Genomic DNA, 24,703 nt, shown 5'->3' with positions numbered 1-24,703 from the left:
ATGTGGAGAAACTGAACCCCTTGTGTGCTGTTGGTAAGATTGTAAATGGTACAGCTACTATGGAAAACAGTATGGCAGGTCCTCAAAAATTAAAAATAGAATTACCCTATGATCCAGTTGATTCCACTGTGGACATATGCCCCCCAAAATTGACAGCAGAGTTTCGAAGACATATTTGTATACCCATGTTCAAAACAATCTTGTTCATGATTGCTACAAAGTAGAAGTTACCCAAATGTCCACTGACAGATGAATGGTTAAAAAAAATGTGGTACATATATACAACAGGATATTAGTCAACCTTAAAAAGGAAAGAGATTATGACACATGCTACAATATGCATGCACCTTAAGGACATTAGGATACACGAAATAACCCAGACACAAAGGACAAATACTGTATAATTCCACTTATATGAGGTATGTAGAGGAGTTAAATTCACCGAGACAGAAAATAAAATGGTGTTTGCCAGAAGCCAGAGGAAAAGGCGAATGGAGAGTTGTTGTTTAATGGATGCAGAGCTTCAGTTCCGCAAGATGAAAAGAGTTCTGGAGATGGGTGGTGGTGACGGTTGCACAACAACGTGAACGTAACTCAATGCCACTAAACTGTACACTTAAAAATGGTTAAGGTGGTAAACTTTAAGTTATGTATATCTTACTACAATAAAAAAAATATAAACTAAGGTTTGTTTTTTTTAGACAAATAACATGAAATTCAATTAAAATTTAAGAAATGCTAATTAATTTCCACTGACAATAAAATTGCTATCTAGCTTGCTATCGAAGTACTTTAACACAATTCATAAGATGTTAATAATAGCCTTCACTTATAAGATTTTGTTTATTTCACCTATAATATTTGAATCACTTGAACTTATTAGCAAATGACAAATAGTACCATGACTATCAATACTTTTAATTAATAATGGCTTGTAGTGTTATTATAACTACAAAAGTGAGAAATGTGCCTAAATTTAGTGTTAAAGGCATATTTTTTGTTAAATTCTTAATATGTTATATATCCTGTAGTGTTAGTCTGAGATTTCTAATGACATGAAAGGACAACACTACCACTTAACATCTTCATTATTACAAAGTTCTCTGTTAACAGACCTCTGAATTCAGCAAACATTTACTTAGAACTATTACATACTAGAGCAGTGGTTTTAAGCCTTATAAAATTACATATTAGATAAGCTGTTTTGAATCTTTTAAAACATCATCTCCCCTCCATTTCAGTAAAAAAAAAAATATTTATAAATGATAGCCATATTTGATTATACTTTTACAATACATAAAACATATAAAATATTTTAAAAGATTAAAATGCAATAAATATTTGCAAATCATTATTTCTAATGGTAGATAAGACTTTAAGCTCTCAGGAAAAATGTTTGAAGTAATGTGTGTTATAATTTTTAAAAACATGGGTTTTCTTACCAAACCTGTTTTCTCTTTTTCCTAAGCACTCCCTAGATTATATTCCACAACCTTCCATTTTCCAGCACTCAGCTATGCGACTGAGTGAAGTCAATGAAATATAAGCAGAAGTGACGTTACTGTTTCCACTTCTTGCTCATAAAAACTTCCCATGTGCTGACCGAATAGAGAGGGCTCTAAGGCTCTACAGAGGGGAAAGCCACGGATGAAAAGAACCTCAAACCCTATCTGACCAGATGGAAGGCCACCCGCTCAACTGGGAATGAGTGCATTGGACTCATATTTGCTCAATAAATAAACTTTTATATTAAGTTTTCAATTTATATACTCTAGTAGCTGGAATTATACTAGCTGATAAATAGAGCAATTTGAAGGTCTCCTTCCAAACTCAAGTTTCTCCTACTTAGTAGTGTTAATGATGTTATAACTGAAAAAGAGACTTCACAAAGACATACCATAGACCATATAAAGTATAAACGCAGAGTAAGGGTCATTGTTAATAACATTGGATATGAATCTATATTTTATTAGTCTTCCTGATAACTTTGAATTTTTTGTGAGCTTCTTGTCAGATCTTTGAGTGTCACTGTATTTACTTCATCAACTGCTGTTGAAGATAGGAGTAGCTTTTTTGTGTAATTGCAATATTAGTATTACACTAGATTGACAATTTCATTGCAGGAATCTTTTTAAACCACTTGCCCATTTTCTGATGGTTAACTAAATTACCTAACACCTCCAGAAAGGCCTGCAAGACACGACATCCAGACCAAGTGAACCAACCTCTGATATCCAGATGAACTGAGAACACCAGGGTAGAGCTATATTTTAAATATTAGTAATGCTTAATATCTTTTTTGTCTTTAAAAAAAATACGTTTATGAATTTCTTTCCATTTCCTAGAGAATTTAATCATGTACCCCAAGCAGTACATGGACCTTTCATTGAAGATCACTATATTTGAAACTATAATATACCAAACACGACACTCAGAAGGATATACAAAATAAGAAAGAGTTTAGCCAGGAGATAGACAAATAAATAAATAATTAGTTACAAAGTGTTATAACTGGAGTAAATGTAAAGTACTGTGTGAGCTTTTAGAAATATTATAAGATGAAAAGAGCAGATTCCACAGGTCTTAACAGCTGATCTCCACTTCAGCTCTAGAACCAAAGCCCTTTCACCTATTCAGTTGTTCCCATAAGTATCCCCTCTTGCATTAAAAACATAAAACTCTTCTTTGACTCCATCTCCACCAAATCCTATTTATTTACTTTTTTTCAAAAATCTCTCTTTCGAGTTGTTGTTATCTGTACTGTCCAACATAGTAGTTGCCAGTCACATGTGCCTGTTTAAATTTAAATTTCGTTAAAAAAATTCAAATAAATAAATAAATAAATAACACATGTAATCACACCAGCCTCATTTCAAGGGCTCGATTGCCACATGTGGCTAGCACCACCGTGTCATATTGGACAGTGCAGAGAGAGAACAATAATCATTGCCAAAAGTTCTACCGGACAGCGCTGGTCTAGACAGAATAATTTAGAGTGCAGTCTCTACATCCATACTGCCTGGATTAAAATCCCAACTTCTACCCTTACTAGCTGGGTAAACTTGGGGAATTCATTCCCACTCTGTCTACTTTGGTTTCCTCATCCATAAATGAGGATAATACTAATTAATTCCTGCTTCATAACATTGTTGTGAGGTTTAAATGATTTACAGGTAAAGTGCTTAGAATAGTGCCTCACACATAAAGAATGCTCAAAAAATATTAGGTGTTCTCATTTTTATTCTTGAAATTATTCTCAAGACTCTACTTCACCGCCCATTTTCATTAACCTGCTTCCAATCAGGCTTTGTCCACTACTGTAAGATTTGTCAAGATTTACCCAATTCCTTCATCTTGCCAAATCCAATGGTCAATTCTGTCTTCATCTTATTTGACTTTTCAGAAGCACTGGGCATAGTTGATCATCTTTCTTAAAATATTTTCTTCATTTGGTTTCCAAGATACCATATTCTTCTTTTCCTCTTCTTTAAGGACTGCTCTCTCTTAAGTCTCCTTTGATGGATTCTCTTCCTGACTTCTAAAGGAGTATCCCCAGGGCTCAGTCTTTAGCTTTCTCCTTGATTCAAGATACCCTAAGTAATCTTATCAGTGCCATGGTTTCAAATACTACCTGTTGATTCCTCCCAAATTACATCCCTAGTCTTGACCTACTCAGATCTAGACTCATATCCAACATAACAACTGCACTTATATGTCTAATGGGCATCTCAACATCACCATGTCTAAAACAGAATTCTTGATTCTCTGATAAGGCTGAATTGGCTATTGATGTCTCACATCTACAAAGTGATTTTTAAGTTTTCAAAGCATTTTCTTATACATTTAAAAATGTTATTTTTATAAAAATCCTGTGGCACAGTAGGTGTTAATTCTCCGTGTCATATGAACATTATATGACTCAGATATGTTGGGTTGGTTTTTAAAGAGGTCATAGTTGATATATAACCCAGAGTATGAAACAGAATTCAAGCCTCCTTATTTTCTCAATATGCTTTCCATTAGGTTATAACGCTTAGCAAGCCATAATTAATCTTTAGATATGGTGACTTTAAAAGGGAGTTTACAATTAACAGGGAAAGCGGAATACAAAATAGCATGGCAGAAGAAAAGATGTATAATTTAGTTGCCACGTGTATTGGCCAATATACCTTTATATATGGTTTTCCCTTGCCAATTATTGTTTACATATGATTACTATGATATTATTGAGAATAATTTCACTATGTTTTAGAAAGATCTCATTTTCTCATTTTTCTATTCTTCAGGAGGCAAGGAAGCAGTCTTGTCTAGTTTAAAATCCATACTGGTGCAATGATACTTATTTTTACAATAATAAAAACCACCTTAAAAATTTGAAAACATTATTGTATATCATTCATTAAATAATGACTTTGTAACTTAATTACATGCAGATCTCCATATAGATGCCAGGAAAATCAAGGGAATACTAAATTAATCTTTGAAAATGCAAACATGCTAGTTAAAAATGTATTTCTTGGTTTTAGGTAAGTTACTCCATACATTCTATGTATTTATGTAAGCTCCAACATCATAAAACAAATTTGTTACTTTAGATGTTATCATATAATCAAATGGTTTAGACATTAAATTTGAAGATTTCAGTTTTAAATATTGTTAGAGCTTGTGATTGCAAGTTTTTTCTTAAAAGAAAACATAAAAATCTTACTTGAAACATACACATATATACCCAAATATGGGAGTTAGAAATGCATTGAAAGTTTGGAGTCCAGTAATGAGAGATATTCTAATTCTATTGTTAATAGATCAAAACTATTAGGTAGATAGGTAGAAATAATTGCTTGCACATTTTAAACATGATTAAAATCTTAGCTGTTATGTCACTGAATATTAATGGAAACAATGACGGAAAGGAATACTTCATGCTATATACTTTATGCTTTATGTTATAGATACAGAAAGGAGCTATATGATATAATAAGGAACAAGACTACATTTCTTAAATCTGCCAACATCACAATGTTTTTGATGGTTAAAAACCTATAACTACTCATACATAAAAAACAAACCAATATTGTTACAGAATCTCAGTGGATAATTAATAGATATATACTTTTTCAATGAAAATACTTTCAAAGAAAGATATATTGGATATTTATGCCAAAACTGTAAAGTCATGAAATTGATCATTTGGAAACAGTGACCATTCTCTTCTTGAACTCTTAGCTCTGTGACAGTACTCTCATAGTTTTTGTCTTTTCTTCATGATCATTCTTTCTCGGTCTCCTTCACTGGCTCAGGACTCATCCCTCTCCCTCTTCCCCCAACCTACTCCTTCTTTTATACTTCCAATATCCATTAATAGCACTACAACCATCCACCCAGTGATGCAAGCCAGAAATACGGAACTCATCTTAGAAGTCTCTCTCCTTCACCTCCCTATATCCAGTGAGTCAATAAATTGAATGATTGACTATTAACGTTGCTCTTTAAAATATCCCTAAAACTATCACCCTCTCTCTATCTCTATTACAATTGACTCAATTCAGGTTCATTCAGGTTCTTACCTCTTATCTGAATTATTGTTCTGCTCTGCTAATTCATCCTAAAATACTTTTTATCAGGTGCTCACTCCAGTAAACTCCAGTAGTTTGCTTCTTTATTGCAGACCCACTAGAATATAAACTCTAAGAGAAGGATCTCTTGTCTTGTTCCTGTTTTCCTTAGGATAGTCCCTGGCGTACGGTAGATGCTCAAAAACTACTTGTTAGATAAATAACAGCCTGAATGTCCTAAAAATTATATATCATGTAAATCTTACCATATAAATTCTCTATTGAAAACTTTTTAAAACTTCCTATAACCTATAAATTAATATGGTCTACAGAATTCTCCATGATCTTGTCCCTTTTATCCATCAGCCTCATCTCTAGCCACATTCAGTCTAACATTTTATGGTAAAATTACACCTAATTGACTAAAATTACACCTAACTGACTATCATTCCTGTACATATAATGCCTCTATGCCTTTGTACATTACAGTTTTTTATGATTTTTATCTGGAACATCTTTCAAATTGTTCTTTACCTGGTTAGCAATTATTCTGCTTTCAGGCCTTAGATCAGGTATTATCTCCTCCTGGAATTCCAGGTTGGATCAGGTGTCCTTCTTCTAGTCATCCAGCACACTTTCTATGCAATTCTAGTTCTACCACTGACATACGACCTCGAAACAACCTGTTTAAGTACTTATTTTCTGCTAGATTATAAGCAACTCAGGTTATAAATGGTTTCTTATTCATCTTTATTTTCCATGTGCCTGGCACATAGTAAATGCTTAATATTCATCAAAAACCCCAAAATAAATGGAATTAATTTAGTTTAATTCCACATATTCTCTAATGTACAGTCTGTTTTAGGTTTTTAATTTTTTTAATTAATAGACTTTATTTTTTTAGAGTAGTTTTTGGTTTATAGATGTGTGTAAGTTTTAAAGAGAAAACTGCAATAAATAAAGCTCTAATTGCCAGAGAAATATAGAAACATTTTCAAAAGGCCAACATTTATGGTATTAGCACAACACAGTTAATTATGTATAAATATTAGCAATTTAAAATCATTTAAATATCTGTGTTCATCAATTAAATTTCTATTTCCATATTAAAATAACAATTAACATTTTGATACACCAAATAAACAATTCTTATAACAATAATCACATTAAATACAGCTAATTTTTAAGGAATCAACCAACTTATAAGGAATACCATCAAATGACTATTTCAATAATATTATTACATAAGGCTCAAATTCCAGTATCTCTGTTATAGTTTGTAAAATCAAGATCGGCCGGGTCCAGGAATTAATATATCTTTAAATTATTTCATGTTGCACGTTTAAGTCTTCACTTTTGTGTACAAGAACCCTAGTATTCAAACATAAATGAGATTTAATCCATTTGCCTATAATTTATTTGCTGCAAAAGAAACACCGTATTATATGCTTTTGTTTGTTAGGTAAAGATATGCTATTATTTTCAAGACACCCAGGATTTAATGTTTAATTATCAACACCCATTTATAAAAAGGCATTGCCTTGACTCACAAATTTCTTAATTGCTAACAGTGGCTTTTCTGAATAGGAGTGTTGGATCTAATTTATTTCTGCAGATGTGATTTAGCAACTGAATTTTAAATCAGTAAAGCTTTGCATATCTTCACTGTCAGCAGAAAATTCCTCCATCGCTGCTGCTGGAGGTTGCTTGAAGTTTTAACAAGGAAATAAAACTGCAGTGAGAAAATTGATACTACTGGCAAATGCTGCTTACAAACTGAAAAAGAAGATAGGTTGTCAGCAATAAGAATATATTATTCATACAAAATATGAGGTGTCATCTTCATCACCATCGCTTGCTGGGAATAAAAATTAATTTGGCTGGTTCCAACTTGAGAACCTAAAGAAAAGCAGGCATCTCACAGATCAGAGTAGCTTTGTAAAGGATCAGCAATGGGCAATCTGGGGAACCACAGCTTAACTCCTCCCTGAGGAAGAAGGACCTTAAACACATTTCAAGAACGGTGGCCAAGATCTACCTTAAAGGAGATTCATTCACCACTGAAAAACAAAGTTATTATTATATTTTCAGAAAAGGTGACTAGTTTAAAGTTCCCCTTTCCGTCTGGAACATGGGATCATCCACATATTACTGCAATAAAACGAGTAAGAGAAAAGAATATGCATTTTAATTACAACTCGGCTATGAAGTCAAAAGTAACAAAAAAATGCCTACCCGTTTGGCTGAGCTGAGAAGCGCTGCGACTTTTCCGGGAGAGGCCAACAATAGCTACCATTTTGGCCCCGATGCTAGAGCGCCGCTTTTTGCTGCTGGTGCCCAGGGCGCCCACTGCGGTGTCAGACTGGCTGCCGTCATTCTTCTCCAGCGAGCACATATCTCCGCTGATGCTGGTGCTTTTAGTCATGTTCTTCCCTGAGATGCCCATTTGTCTGCTTTGCATTTTGGATGTAAAGACACTGTAGGCCGATGGATCATTACAAGTGAAGACAAGAGTAAAAAGGAAAAGAAAGAAAAGGTATTTTAGAGGAAACATCTGGAATATAATTAAATTCTGTCATTTAATTGTCCCATAAAAAATGGGACATATTTTTAGGATTAAAAATTTTCAAATACCATGGTTTTGAATGGGTCTTACTATTCAAGGCCAACCTTATCGCAACTATGGAAAACCAGACTTATTTCATTTCTGCTGTTGAAGAATACACTAGTTTGCATGGCCACAGGAAAAAAATATATATATTCATGAAATATCACCGGGCTCATTGGGGAGAATATGTTGTCCTGAAAGTGCAAAAATGCTTTCAGGTAGCTGCATAACATAAGGAAGAAGTTTCCAAAAGCATTCTTCTCCAATTTGCTTCACTATTGTCTTCAAGAAGAAATGAGATGAGTGGGAAAAATTTTACCAAAAATGGCAAAAATTATAGCATCCATTGCTGAATGGTGTTTTAAAATAAGTTTTTTCATTGTGTGAAAAAACAAATAAAGTTTATCTAATAATAGTTAAATTTTCTAACAGGGATTGAGGTTTTCATTAGCTTTGAATTAAAAATAATTTATTTCACTTTATATAATTTCATATTTATGGACATAAGTCTACATTCCAAACATAAAGAAAAGATTTTCCTCTTGCATTCATTTGAAAGAAAAATCCTTATCACTTTTCTAGACAATATGGTCAGAAAGCAATCAATGAGTCAAGGAAGCATGTGAGCTGATTGATGAGCTACTGGGAGACTAACTCTGCGAATGTTAGTAATCAGGGAAAGTACCCTGGACTGTCTGGACTGTTCTGTGATTACTGGGCTGTGGTAAGAGATAGAGCAGGGGTTGAAGAATGTGGAAGCAGGGTGTCCAGCTGGCCCCATAAACCTGGAAGAATGTGAAGGAAGCAGCCTGCTTTGCAGAAATAGGAAGATTCATGTTTATATCACCAGTTATTGACTCAGTGCATTAAAAAGTCATAGTTGCTGCTTTAATTTGATTCTCATAATCTGAGTGTATAACACTTGATTATAGAAACAAAATAAAAGAATAAAATCTAAAAATATTAGAAATATATTCATACATCATTGAAAGGATGAGAATAAGGAAACTGACCCACTGAGGTGAGCTCTTACCTCTAATTCAATTTCTTGGTCTTTGTAAAAAAAAATATTTTTTCTCTATCCTAGATTAAAATCTGCTAAAAGGCTAGGACCACCCGTTAATTTAATTAATACTTTTTGGGAGAAATTAAATACTTTCAGTATTTAAGAGGGAAAAGGCTCAATGTGATATTTTAAAAAGATACAGTAAAGTGTATTATTTTATTCTTCATAGTAGTTTCAAGGAGAAATGAGGCATAAGCTTCAAGGAGAAATGAAGCACAAACCGGCTGATGGGGGTAAGGTGGAGGGATGGAGTGGGGGGGACAGAGAGAGAGAAGAGAGAAGTGTATATGCCCCAAATCGATCATTTTCAAGCTTGTTTGATTTTGCTATTTTTTAATAAACAATAGAATAAAAGAGTTTTGGAGGCAAACAGATGCAGGCTTCAATCCCAGCTTTGCTGCTACTTAATTAATTGACTTCCTTTAGAAGAGTTAATTGCTCTACTCTGAGCTCAGGTTCCTCATTTATAAAATTAGAATATTTTATTTTCCTTTCTTATTTTCAAGAATAAAGATAATATACCTAAAGTAAAAATTTAATAAATAGAAATCATAGTTGTTATTATTAGGGAATATGGACAATAGATAAAATAAAGTTAAAGCTCCTCAACATGTATTATATAAATACTTAATAGCATCAACAGAAATAACATTTGTAATCATAAATTTCAATTTGAAGAATTTGATATTAAACTGTCTGAAATGGTTTCCATATAGCCAGTGTTATATAATGGAGGGCCGACTGCACTGAGAATCAGGAATTCTGGGTTTGCTCTTTGGTTTTACTGACTGATCTTGGGAGAGTTGCTTCCCTTTTTGGAACTTAACTTCCTTTGATAACTAGTGAGAAAACATAGGTTAAGCACTGAGCAGAATGCCAGACATATGAGAGCTCCACAAATTATTCTCTTCCTCTTTCCCATTATTATTACCACCACCATCATCATCCACTAAGCATCCATTATCGCGAACTGGAATATCTATAAGGACCCCTTTAACTGAATGCTTTGCTCCAAGATATCTCTCATTACATGGATTCTGAGCAAATTAACCCAGAAATGCAACCTAGGATTTCACAGTATGCTGTCATTAGAGAAGGCATGGCATAGTGTAGAAAAGTCAAAATTTGGTTGAGACTAAGGCTTTGAAAAATAATAACATATGCCGATAGCCACAGTAAACTGGTGCTCCTGCTATGTAGGAATTTTTACCCTAAACACATACTGGGGCTGCCAAAAAAAATGTATACACATTTTAAGGAAAAAACTGTATTAAAATTGTAATAATATATACCGATAACAAAAGATGAATACAAGTCACGTTTGACTTCTGCAATTACAAGAGGTGCTCAAAGTGGTTACTATCAGTGTAATTTTAATACAGTCTTTTCTTTTCTTAAAACACAGTCTTTTCCTTTCTAAAAAAAAAAATGCACCTAATCTATTACCTACCTACCAAGTAAGTCAAAGATAAATTCACAAAATATTGCTTACTGATATTACCTTCTGATATTTGCATTTTAATTTTCAAGGTTTAATACAAAGGGTGTAAAGAACTTGGCCAAAATCAAGCAGGATACAATAAAATACTAACTGGAACTGATAAGTTAATGTGTAGATAAATATTTTAATTACCATTTGGTTTTAAAGAAATACACGTCTCTTCACTTTATCTATCTAATGTAGATAATGCATTATGTACAAAAGGGTTCTCCTTGAAACATAGAGATCACCAGAGACGAGTTTATAAATAGTTGCCCCAGGATGCTGTGTTTTGAGGGGAGGGAGACTGAGGCGAGAGTATCACTATTGGTTTCCTTTACTTTTCTCTCTGGATGTCACCTAAAACTACAAGCAAACAATGTTGTAAGTAAACAAACTATCAAACATAATTTTCAAAGTTTTGGGACTGTTGATTTGTGGAATACTTGTAGTAAAGACTCTGTAAACATACGGGATCATTTCAAATGTTTAAGAAAGCAAAGGCTCACTACATTATCAATTACTTTAAAAGAAAAATAATGTGTAAGTCTGGTAATATGGTAAATTTCCAGTATTGCTGGTGTTAAATTTCTGAAGGACAATTTGGCAATATGTATCAAAAGCCTTAAAAAAAAAGAAGACTACCTTTAACGTATTAATTCTACTTTCAGGATTTATCCTAAGGGAAAACTTAGCAAGATTTAGTGCAGATTTAGTACAGATTTAGCAAGAATGAGATTCATTGCAGAATTGATCGTAATAGGAAAACACACAAGGGAAAACCCCATAAATGTCTAATAGTAGAGGGTGTTTAAATAAGTTATGTTCATCAATAAAAAAGAATGTACCTTTGAAAATGCTGTTGTAAATAAATATTTATTGACATAAAATATGTTCTTGACATGGGGGAAGGGAGAAAGGAAGCAGAGATTTGCAGCTTAGCTTTGGCTGGTACACATACCAAATATGGATTTAGCCAAATGCTGGGGGACACAGACAAATTCAAACGCCAGAGGCTACCCACGTGCACGCGCACACACAAAACAAATAAACAAACAAACTCAAACCAGACAACAACACAACCAAAAGAAATTCACATAAAAAGAAAGACATCTCTTGTTAAACTAGGCAGTAGTTTGGGAAAGCTGGATTCATGATATGATCTACGAGTCACCTGTATAATTGGGGAATAAAGGGAATATAAAGAAAAATAAACTTAAACGTTCAGAAGTTTATTTTCTTAGGGGGGAAAAGTATAAAAGCACGTAGCATTTATCTAGAAGGATTTACTCTAAACGGTGTGCCAAACATAGTTTCAATTTTCTCTGGTTGGATATTATGCTTTCAAAACATGTTCTTTTTTTTCTGTTTTGCTTTTTCCAAAATGAACATGAAAGATACTGGCAATAAGAAAAAATTAAACAGACAAATGAAAAGAGCAATCGAGGACCAACCTTCCTTTTTCTTTTACATAGGTCAAGTTATTCAATGCACATAGTTCATTCCACAGGCTAAAGGTGCGTAGCATGGCTTTCAAGCTAATCCAATGAGTTCACTAAACCATAATATTGGGTGTTGATATAGGATGCTCAGCTCCAGAAACAGACACAATGTTTCTACATTTCTAAATATTGTTTTCCACATGTTTTCTAATTTTTGGCTTTAGACAAACAATGAAAAACTATATCTTTGGTAGTGTCAAAGTAAAATACGTAAAATCGCCAATGCAAGCTATCTACTTTATGACATAATTACAGTAGTTGAAAGTTGTATCCTGAAAGGTTTTTAAAAAGGCAAATCTGGTATTGTCAGTCATTAGGAGAAAAGTAATGAAAGGCAAGTGAAATATTTGTAAATATTCCCCGCAAAGTCTTAAATAGCATATCAAAGGTTAAAGGAGTATGTGATTAAATTAAATGAAGGTTATAGGCCATAGGGCCAAAAGTATTAATTAAAGAATGACTGGCGCTAAGGGGGTGCCTATTAAGGTAAATAGCAAACACATGACAAAGATAAATTCTGAGTTTGTGAGAGTACGGGCATAAGAGTAGCATTGTAAATAAAATACATAGTCATGTCAAAACAATATTTCATCATATTGAAAGCTAGGAAGGTGGTTAGAAGAGAACTTATCCAAGGAATGAGAGACTGGGTTGATTCAGAATTTTGTGGACAGAGATATACAGGGGCTAGCATTTAACACAATGGAGTTTGAGAATTGCAACACAGGAATAGAAAAGACACTTAAAGCTAGGAAGTGGACAGACAATTGCAGGAGTGGAAGTGTTAAAACATCTTGGGCTAGGACGTGGTGCTAGAGAGGGTTTGGAGAGCTCAAAAGTTAGAAGACAATAGTAATAATGATAGAGTAGAAAAAATCTAGTAAGATTGGCCAAGATCCCAAGTATTATGGCACCTTGAAAGGTTTAAATTCTTTTTCCTTCCCTCTGCTGTGTTTCTGGAGGCAGATGCCAAGAGATAACCAAATACCTATCACCAAGATAACTCATACTTGCTTGTACCAGTTGCCAGTCATTGGGCAGACGTCTGGATTTTAAAGTGTCATTTCCTGAATTCTGTATTCTTGTGTGTGTGTGCGTGTGTGTGTTTGTGTGTAGCAAATCCTGCTCCTGTCTCAAGTTCTCCTAATTAAAAAATTTATATTACTCTTCCTTTGCTAAAATGTTGAACTTGAAATTATTATCCTAATTTATGATTTAATAAGCTTTATTTCACTCACTCAAATGACCATCCACAATTTTAGGCTAGTAGAGTGGTAATCATTTATTCAACCAAAGTTTACTGAAAATCTATCCCTACAAATATGGGATACAAAAGTGATATGACACTGTTTCTTTTAATCAATTTACTGGCAAATAACATGTAAAATGTAAATATTCCTGTATAAAAACATGGTCTTAGTTTATAAGTGAAATTCCAATGACCAACCCTAATGTCGAGAAACCCTTTAAGTTAAACATTAAGAAAACATCTCTTTCTGAAGAGTATGTAAAAACTGAGTTTCTTGTGCTAATTCTTTGATTTCTGGAGATGACAAATTTGTAACAGTGCTTTTAACATCATTGCAGAAACTGTATATAAATATGTTCTATCAATATACTATAACATATTAGGATAGTATCTAAATGTATTGGGGGTGTGTGTGTGTGTGTGTGTGTGTGTGTGTGTGTGTGTGTGTGTGTGTGTGTGTATGCCACAAAGTTGATGTCCAGAGTTAGGAAGAAATATTTAGCTAATTAATAAAGTATTTTTAGTTAAAAACATCTGCCTTGATTATAGCCATTAGTAGCGAAGTTATGTTTAAGGTCCTTAGATCTTGGGTCTCATGGTTGGAAGCAGTGCCTTGATGGTTACAGAGGACATCGTGCTTAGTTAGGATAGTTTAAGGAGCACCGAGAAGGCCTGTAGTGTCCAAAATTCCTTTCCCAACAGCTTGCTAGTGACAAAAACTCCACTATATTATCATAATTTCTAGATCAAAAACCACATCATTAATGGCTTACCAGAAAAGTTTCTTTTACTCATTGGGCCTCATTTTCCTAACCTAGTACATGAGGACGTTGTAGATCATTGTACTTTTAACCTCCAAACTTTTATGAATTAATACTTCTATTAATTTATTTTTTAAAAATTAATTCCTTTCAAATCTTCATGGTTCTTTTTCTCTTTCTTTTTAATCCAGCTTTGCCTATTGTTCCCCACAATTTTCCTTAGTATATGATTTTTAAGCAATAACATCTCTCCTTTACAAATTTCCAGAATAACTTCATAATTTCAACTTTATAATACAATGTATGCATAATCCCCTTAAGTTTTTCTATTATTTCACCTGCATTTTTCAGCTAAACCTGATTATTTCTATATGTAAATATTTTAGGCAGGAGTAGACTTGCTTCTAACTCATTTTCATTTCAGCTTCTTCTGATAATTACCACATAATTACATAGTATTTCCAGTAACATAAAAAGGACCTGACAAATTATCAGAAGGTATACTTGCTGGCTCACAACTTCAAGTATCAACTTACATTTTTCATCATTCTTCCTAATACCAAAGGAACACTAATAGTTAAGATTTTATGAAAATAAAAAAAATAAACCAAGGGCTTTGTTTATTCTTGCTAATCATCCAACTCTATAATCGATGTATCAAGTTTGTAGATTATTTGACAAATAATGACTATTTTATGCTATTGAAATGATTACACAAAATAAAAATTCACATTATGCCTCCAAAAATAATACTGAAAGCTAAACCATAATGTGAAAATATTCTTGGACTATAACTTACCCATATAAAATCATATGATATGAAATTATGCTTGGACTGTAACTTTTGCCCATATACTCGTAAAATCACTAGATGTGTTTCAAAATATATAAAAATTTATAAATGGTTATATATTAAGGATATTAATTCCTCAGTCTATAAATTACAAAATACATTAGTCCCCTATTTTGAAAAATAGTGGATACTATTTTTTTGAAAAATTGATACAGATCAAATTCAAATTTAAAATATTTCTATTTTTGTGTAGTCACATGGCATCATTTCAGACACTGAGAACATGCCTTAAACTTATATATCTTGATAAAATCTAATTATTATCTACACAACTCCCATGTCTAATAAAACCAATCTTTCAAACTCACATGGAAGAATCTACCCAAATTTTTGGAGTCTCATGGGATTAAAAAACAAAACTCATTCTAGAATGGTTTTTTCAAAAGGTCAAATATATATTATTCCTTTGTATTCAGAAACAAAGATACTTTTATTGCAGTCTATGTTTTCCTTGTATTTGTCTGACAATAAATGAGCAAAGAGAAGTATATAAATAGGTCCTGTTTCCTAGCATCTGTTAGTCAGGTAAAATGATTTGTGGGACACCAGAAATAACTCTCATTGTTCCAAATTCCTGGAATTTGTGGCATAATGTCACATATATTATATTGTTCTTCTTAGTGAACTTTACATTATTGCTCTCGTAATGGCTTTCTTACTGGAAAAGATAGACATTTTCACCATCTATCTTCTTTAACAGACAGCAAGGCTCAAGAGACAGGGCCATGGGATTTGGAAATGGCAGTGAAGAAGAGGAGCACATAGTGTTTTTTGAGACAGCGTTTGTTATCAGGTCCCTTGCTTGCTGGGGGTGTGGGGGGATTAGGGTTCTGGCCTTAGAAATAAAAAAAACCAAGAAGAGGTCTTTCTGTCAGTAGTATACACAGATAGACCAGTGATTACAGATATTTTAAAACATTTAAACAACAAAGCTCCAAGTAAAGATTTTTTTATATTTCTTAATTCAATTTTAGTGGGTATTAAAAAACTAATGTCTAAAGACTAGACGTGTGTGCATGTGCACATGTATGTATGTGTCTTGTTTGTATCTTTTTATTTTCAGTTTATTATGATGTTTTGACACCTTAAAAAGCTTCCTGGCTAGGGAGAGAGTGCCCTTCCCTGGGGCTAGCCAATTCTCAGAGATAGCAAAGGGCTCAGCCAACAGCATGATTTTGGATAAGAAAACTAACCAATCCAAAGTCATACCTCCTCCATCTGGCCCATTCACAGCAAGCCAACCCCCTCACCCCACCCCAAAATCATCCCAGGGCCCTTACCAGGCAACTAGATACCGCCCCATCGCCCAAAGCCCAGCCTACAGGAATTATTCAAACCAGTAAATGCTGAACTATTTACTCTGCCGGGCCTTGTGTTTCCCATGGAACCCCCAATAAAGGCTCTGGCCTAGACCTACCCCTCACTCCTGCTTTCTGCCTCCTGAAGATCCTGAGGCTTCCACACGTGGCCCTGCGTGGTGTGGCATCTCCCTGTTTCCTAGGACCTATTAACATATGCTTTGGTTTTCTTAGCTTCTCCTGTCTCCTCCTGTGGCAGAATACCTGACTGGCCATCACACAGAACTCAGGAAAACACACACACACACACACACACACACACACACACGCACACACAATGATGGTACTCCTTGTCAAAGACAATGGTTTATACTTCCAGTGAATAAATTTAGAAAAACAAAATAGTAAATTAGAGAGGATATGAAGCAAAACTCACAGGGAGCTTTAATGTGTAAATTACTTTGTGAAGTATAGCATGGTATCTAGGTTAAGACTTAAACTTGCATATTTTATATTGAATTTAGGCATTACATGTGGAAAACAAAATACTTTTTATGATAGGCAGTCTGAACTTGTTCTTTGTTAAAATATACTTTCCTTGCCTTATTTGACAAGTACTGGTAATTTCTCTTTGACTAAATCTCATGTTAATAAATACATTGTATTAAATTCCCACGGTTATCTCTTTATTTATCCATAAAGAAAATATTCTTTCATATAAAAGTATACGAATATCTGACTTAATTTAGAATACCTGCTTAGCCTGTACTTGTGCAGTAGACAATGTTCCAGTGATCATCACCGAACTATAAGTTTGTTTTATGTCACTCAGAAATCACCATGAACAAAAGACAATAACCTCCTTCACTGATTATAATGACAGTGATATTTTTGACAAGATGTCCTTGGTCATATATACTGAATCTTCCTTGGAACCATTTAAAGGAAGGCCTTCAGCTTGTTAGAAATCTAATCATTTTTCTTGTCAGAGTCCAAGGCAATCAGTCCTACAGAGATCATGAATCTGCTCTGGGATGACGTCTCAGCGTGCACGATGCTAGTCTTTCAAGGCTAGGAAGTCCCCTGGAATTGGAACTAATATAGGGAAGTTAGGTAAACCATTTTTTAGTCTAGTGCATGGTTTTTGGAGTTTTCCTACTATTATTTTAAATGTGAAAGATATAAAGAATAACAAGCTAAAACCATGCATTATATAGGAAAAAAAATATTGCCAAATTTTTCTGGAGCTTAAATATACTTTTCCTAATGTTTAGAATTTCTAAGATATATGTGAGACATTAAGTATTGTGTCTTTGGCTTCATTAAATAACAAACAAAGCAAAATATACAGTGAGAATGTTGAGACTAAAGCTATGCTTCTCTAATTATCAATATTTCTAATTTTCTTTGGTTGGAGTAATCAACAAATGATTTTATAGGTTTTGTTCACATTTTGTTTTCCCAAAAGACAGGTATTTTAAGAGAGTTACTGATCAACATGTTCAAAGAGAAACAACTTAGATTTGAAATGAGCCTAATTCTTCACACTGGGGTAATGAGGTACAGGAGTTCCCCCTTATCCATGGGGGATATGTCTCAAGACCCCCAGTGGATGCCTGGACCCGTGGATAGTACTGAACACTATATATATTAAGATTTTTCCTATATGTAAATACCTTTTCATTTAAAGGAAGCACTTTCCAGCTTCTCTTTATCTGAGCAGTCAGCCTGACTACTCTTGTGCTTTGGGGTCATTATTTAGTAAAATAAGGGTTACCTGAACACAAGCACTGCGATACCATGACAATCACTCTGATAACAGAGATGGGATGGCTGGTAAAGTGACTAATGGACGGGTAGCAACATACAGCTTGGATATGCTAGACAAGAGATAATTCATGTCCTGCGCAGGACACAGTGGGAAGGCAAAAGATTTCATCACACTACTCAGAATGACAAAGAATTTAAAACTTATACATTGCTTATTTCCGGAATTTTCCATTTAATATTTTCAGACCATAGTTGACTACAGGCTACCGAAACCGTGAAAGTGAAGCTGTGGGTAGGGGTGGGGATACTGTAATTCTTCTACTTTTCAGATTCTCTTAAGCTTATGGCATGGTCCTTCATAGGAAAAGTTTTATGCTTGATTCTTAGGCAGATACGTAGTTCAATATTACGTGATTTATTCAAGGCAACAAAATCTGATAATTTTATCAAGAGGTGAAACCTAAGTTTAGGTTCAAGTCAGTCAGACATGGGTTTCTATTCTATTTCTACCATTTAATAGTTCATGACCTGAAGCATATTTCTTTACCTGTTCTGAGCTTAAGTTTTCTCACCTATTTATTATATACCTGTCCACTTAAATTTAAGTTCCATAGGGCAAGGACTTTGCCTCATTGCTTCAGTGCTAAATCCCAGGCTTTAAATGAATGCCTGACACATGGTAAGTGTACAATACATATTTGTTGAATAAATGAGTTAATTAAGCTAACAAAAATAATAATGCACAAAGTTGTGATGATTAAATGAAATAACATATATAAAGCACTTAGCACATGCTAAATGTTAGATATGTCACTGTAATAATTATATATGTTTACAATTATATGGGGACACTGAGGCTTTAGTAAGCACAGAAACTTAAACTTGCTAGATTTATTTGAAGCAGCTGTAATCATAAACAGAGAAGTTCTGTGGCCTTAAAGAATTGGTCCCTTAGACTTCATATAGGTAAATAATTCCCATACCTTTGGTCATTTCACACTTGAAAAGATGTATTCCAATGAAAACATTTATAAAGTTACGGATTTAAAAGATATGAGCATGTTACACAAGTGATTGATAATTAATAATTAAGTGAATGATAATTACTATACAGGTAAATTCTATTTAACAGACATGTATTCAGTATGTATAAAATGTCAAAAATTGGAGTTGGTACTGAATGAAAAGTTATACACTTTGGCATTAAATGAAATGCTACACACAATCCATGCAAATAAACTTACTCTTCCATGTTGTTCGTAAACAATGATTAAAATGAGAAATTGTCTTTAGTCTATAGATCATCCTCCTGAAAACACTCCTAAATTCCAGAACTCAGACTTTCCCATAAACCCCTTTTTGCCTAGAAAGAATGCCAATTTAAGTGCTGTATTATTGCCTTTAGCTAAATGTTATTAACACTGGATGAAAATGCTCAGTGAGATTAGCAACGTAATGATAGCCCATGAAGAGCTTATCAAAAAGGAGTCACCACTGTAACCTTGTGGCAAAAGTGCTCACATGAAACATTAAAGTATTATTTTCTCAAGTTTGTGTTGAAAACTAACAGCAAAATTAACTGAAGGATATTAATACTTCCATTATAGTTGGCCACCTTATGAAAGTAATACACTTCCATTCTCAAATGAATTTTGAGATGCCAAAGGCTAGAAAATAGTGAAGCTAATAAATATCTATGCATCATAATAAAATAATAAAGATAAATAGAATTTAAGCAAATTGTAAATATCATGTCTCTAACATGCTTCCCGTAGTATATTTATAGGCTACTTCTGCTTTCACGAATATTTATCTATCTTAAGTTCTTTTTTTTAATGAACATACATGCCACTTCTCTTAAACTCATATTTGAATGAATGAATAATGAATATACAAAGGAAAATACAAATACAAGGTAATTTTCTTCACCTTCACATTTTACAGTATTCAATTATAAGCATTCAATAAGCATACGTGTTGATATTATATTTTATATTGCACTGAGTATTTTATAATAGGATTTTGATTTAAAATGTTGAAACCAATAATGTTGCTAATTGACATTAAGTGGAAACCCTAAATTTTTAATTTAAAACATAACATTTATTAAATTCTACACAATTAAATGCTTATATTTTTAAATTCTTATATTCCAAAAGTAAAAATCATAGATCCTCAGAACTTTTTGAATGATTATGCTATAGATTATCATACAATGAAAGTATCAAGTTGCCCAAGATTTATCATTAGTCATATAAAGTCAAATTTATACAACAACAATTATGCTAAAAATATATTTCTGCAAGTAGTCACATAAAAGTTTAATGAAAAAATTATGGATTTAAAAGATAGGCTCACCAATCAAATTGTTGTACTTAAGGAAGACCAGAACTTTGTACCAATTTAATAGTCTATTTACTTAAAAAAAAAAAAAAACTTACTATCATTTCTTTCTTCTTTCCAACAAATATGTATCTTTCCTAACCAAGATTTCTTAAATTATGCTTCTCTCAGGAGAAATAGACCAAGAGTTTGACTTTATTTGAGTATTTTACTTTGTTGAATTATACTTCATAAAGGCCCTAGATCTGCACTGTCCAGCACTACAGGTTCTAGCAACATGTGGCTAAAGGACACTTGAAATGTGCCTCATTCAAAAAGAGATGAACTCAGTTGTGCATGTGATATACACACTGGTTTAGAAGTCTTAGTACATGCCCCCAAATAAAGAATAAAATATAGCATTAATCTTTTTATATAGATCATAACTTGCAATTTTTTGGATATATTGGGTTACATAAAATACATTATTAAACTAATTTCATTTCCTTTTAATTTTTTTAGTGTGCCTACTACAATATTTAAACTTAACATATGTGGTTCACATTATATTTTTATTGGACAATGCTGCCCTAGATAATTGGTTTAAAATGGCATAGATAAAATCCAGCAAAAATATTTGACTTGAAATGCATTTTCCTATATAAATGATCATTTCCCTTTGATACTAATTATGAAATTCGTGTTGTTTGTGAATAAAATGGACTAATGTGAAAACCTTATAAAGGCAATCAAATGATATCATCAAAAAAACAGTAAGTTTAATATTAAAAATAACTATAATGCAATTGACACTCAAATAAAACATAAAATAAATACATTGAAAGTGAAAATATAAAGCAGTAAAAGAACATTTTAGCAAATAAATATTACAAAGATAAGGCAGCCATATGCTCTATAATGAACAATTGATTTTTCTATTTTAATACTTATTTGGACATATGTATTTCCACTCATTAAGGGTAATGATTCCTAATCTTGAACAAAGAATACCTGTGATTTGCATATCTAGTATGAAAAATAAGACAACTGAATTTATTCAGGAGACTCACATTCCAGATGAAGCTGCACTACTCATGCTGTAACTGAGTCATCAAAGTAGTTTGTTTCTCAGTTGCTCTGTTACGTAAAATGGGGAAATACACCCCAACTTTATTCAGAAAGTTGCTACAAGCCTTTCTATCTTTTTTCCTTCTAGCCCATTTAGTTAGAAAGGTAGGTATCCTTACCTTTCAACATTATAACTTCGATCCCCCCACTTTTCCTCCAATTATCAGCCCCTTATCTTTCTCACACTTAACTAACTTAGATTCCATAGCCCATCATTTCAATCACTCTTTTGCAAATACCCTCAACATTTTCAGTACCTCTCCTCGTATGGCATCCAACTGGCAGAACCCTTTGATGAATCTTACCATGTGCTTCTTCTATGCCCACAACTCAACATTTGAGCATTGTTGGAAAAAAACTTCAACAGGACACATTGGTTCCTGTGTAATTCACTGTCATCAAAAGTTACTCCACACATGTGTTTTGCACTCCACAATAACCACTGTACTCTTTCTTCATGCTTCTCAAACCCTTCAACTTGCTTTACTCTGAGCAGATAATTTTTCCTTTTATTTCACAGAGAAAATGGAAGCTATCAGAAGAAATTCCCTTATCTTAAAAATAATATTTATACACCAATATTTATACCAATATATATAAACACATACACACACAATCATCTCTAAATTTGAGGTAGCTGACTAGGCTTCTTTTCTGAACTCCAGAATTGTATATCCAATCGCTTACTTATAATAACTACTCAGATACAGGATATCACAAATTTGATATGTCCCAAAGTGAACCTAAACTTTTTTCTCAAATATATTGCTCTTTCAGTCTTCCCTGTTTCATTGGAAACTATTCATCTAGTTGCTTAAGATGGAAATCTAAGAGGCACCTTTGATTACTCCCTTCCCTTTATCCCTATACTTAATCTATCATTAGGTCTTACAGATTCTACCTCTAAAATACATTCACATCCTTCCGTTTCTTCCCAACCTGACTTTTACCACTCACATCCATGATACTCTCGTCTACTCTACTGCAATAGCATCCTAACTGCCCATGTTCCATTTTCCACATAGCAGCCAGTGTGATTTTTTCTAAAACATAAATTGGGTTATGTCACTCTTCTGCTAAAGTTCTTCAATGTCTTTTCATTGTACTGGGGAAAAAACCAAGATCCATAAAATAGAATCTATCAGGAGAAATTTCCTTACCTTGCAAATATCAGTCTAGAAACCTAATTGCTTCTGTACACTATTGTCTCTTTCTCCCTCCCATAACAACAACAACAACAACAACAACAAAATGTCCCTCTGCAAATACAATTCCTCCACAGAAGCTCAGGAACCGACCCTCATTCTCCAAGGTTATGCAAGACTGCACGATTTGGCCCCTGTCTTTCTCTTTCACCTTATCTCATTTTTCTTTATCAACGATGTTTCAGCCACAGCAGCCTCTTCTAAATTCCTGAAAAATGTCAAGCACTTTTCTGCCTCAGGACCTTCACACATATTGTACCCCACTGGAAATACTCCTCGGAATAACCTTATGAAAAAGGAACTTGATATAAGAACAGAAGAAGAATGTAAAGCGCAGAAGGTTATGAAGTTGGCCCAACGTCTCATTGCTATTAAGTCCTGAAGCTGGTATTTGAATCCAGCAGTCTGATTCTAACTCATGCTCTTAGCCATCACGCTTTCCCAGTGTTGCAAGATGAAAACAAATTCCACTTAGTTTAGAGCACGGGTTGACAAAGTTTAGACTGCCTCAGAATAATCTGGAGATTTCTCTGACCCATTCCCAGAGTTTTTCATTCAGTAGGTCTGAAAATCTGCGTTTCTAACAAGTTTCCAGGTGGTGCTGATGCTGCAGATCCAGCAACCATATTAGGAGACTGCCTGGCTGAGACTTTTACAAGAGAACAACTACATCCTCTGTGAAAAGATGGTAGGCCTTCATTCGCTGTTTGGTAAAAACATTCAAGTCACTCCTGTTTCGCTCAATCTTTTCAGATTTGCATTTACTACCTGCCGACAACTAGCTGCTACTCTTATCTCACCTCACAGGCCTTTTGCTGCTACCTTGTGGTAACTGCTTCTCCATTCTGTTTGCCGTAGTCAGGGGCTTTGACAATTCCACAGAGGTTTATTTTATCTCTGCCTATCCAGTCAACGTTTTTGCTTTTCTGTCCTCCTATAATACCATGTTTCCCCGAAAATAAGACCTAGTCAGACAATCAGCTCCAATGAGTCTTTTGGAGCAAAAATTAATAAGACCCAGTCTTATCTTACTATAAGACCGGGTATAATATAATATAATATAATATCGAGTCTTATATTAATTTTTGCTCCAAAAGACTCATTAGAGTTGATTGTCTGGCTAGGTCTTATTTTTGGGGAAACATGGTAGTAAGTCAAGGAAAATTTATGATGGAAATTCAGGTATTTTGTCCATTAGACGGCAGTTCTATGCTTTTCAAATATTAGTGAAATTAGGTTAATGAGACTGGAACACAGGTTTATGAGACTGGAGTTCTGACTTTAGGACTAGGTAGCATATGCCCTTAGACAAATGACGTGAGCTCCCTGGCCTCAGTTCTTCAACTGTAAAGTTAGGGAATGGACATTACAGAGTACAATATAATTCTATTGCAAAAGACAGAAATTCTAAAATGAACCAGAGAAAATTTGCAAAGTGGAAAGTTTTTTTACTAAGGCTATTAAGCTTGGAGTAATATAGAACATAACTACTTCATCTAAGAAAATCACAAATATACTAAAATGCATTTATCTTAGTTCTAATTATATTAACATGCAAAATAGAAAATGAATAGCTTTCAAAATTATCTGAAAAGATATACAGATTTGATTGTCAAATTAGTACAAGCCTCTAGCCTTGCCCCTCCAATCATTAATTATAGTAACATCAACACTAATAGTACTAATAGCTACCACTTACCTAATACTTACTTTGCAAAGTAGTTAACATATTCTCTCTAACCCACACAACCTAAAGTACTATTATCTCTACTATTATCATTTTACAGATGAGAAAACTAGTTTTATAGTGATCTTTTACAAACCAAATTCCTGCAAAAATTTCACTAATGGCTATTTCCTCTATAGAATAAGACAGAAAGTCTGTTGCATGGCCTACAAAATGAGT

General features: G+C 33.6%; 1 protein-coding gene across 50 annotated transcripts in view; it reads right to left on the bottom strand.

The window, feature by feature from the left end:
• The window catches only part of RIMS2 (regulating synaptic membrane exocytosis 2), a 605,364-nt gene that overhangs the window by 75,804 nt on the left and 504,857 nt on the right, over positions 1-24,703 (bottom strand). For 35 of the 50 annotated variants that reach the window (XM_033125918.1, XM_033125932.1, XM_033125958.1 and 32 more), the window contains one exon: positions 7,791-8,032. The exons of the other annotated variants lie outside the window; for them this stretch is intronic. In XM_033125918.1, the coding sequence (XP_032981809.1) occupies positions 7,791-8,032 (242 nt within the window). The remainder of the gene's footprint in view (positions 1-7,790; positions 8,033-24,703) is intronic. 50 annotated transcript variants of the gene reach the window in all.

Source organism: Rhinolophus ferrumequinum, chromosome 14 (assembly GCF_004115265.2).
Source record: "Rhinolophus ferrumequinum isolate MPI-CBG mRhiFer1 chromosome 14, mRhiFer1_v1.p, whole genome shotgun sequence".
Classification (NCBI taxonomy): Eukaryota; Metazoa; Chordata; class Mammalia; order Chiroptera; family Rhinolophidae; genus Rhinolophus; species Rhinolophus ferrumequinum.
This window is presented reverse-complemented; position numbering and strand designations above follow the sequence as displayed.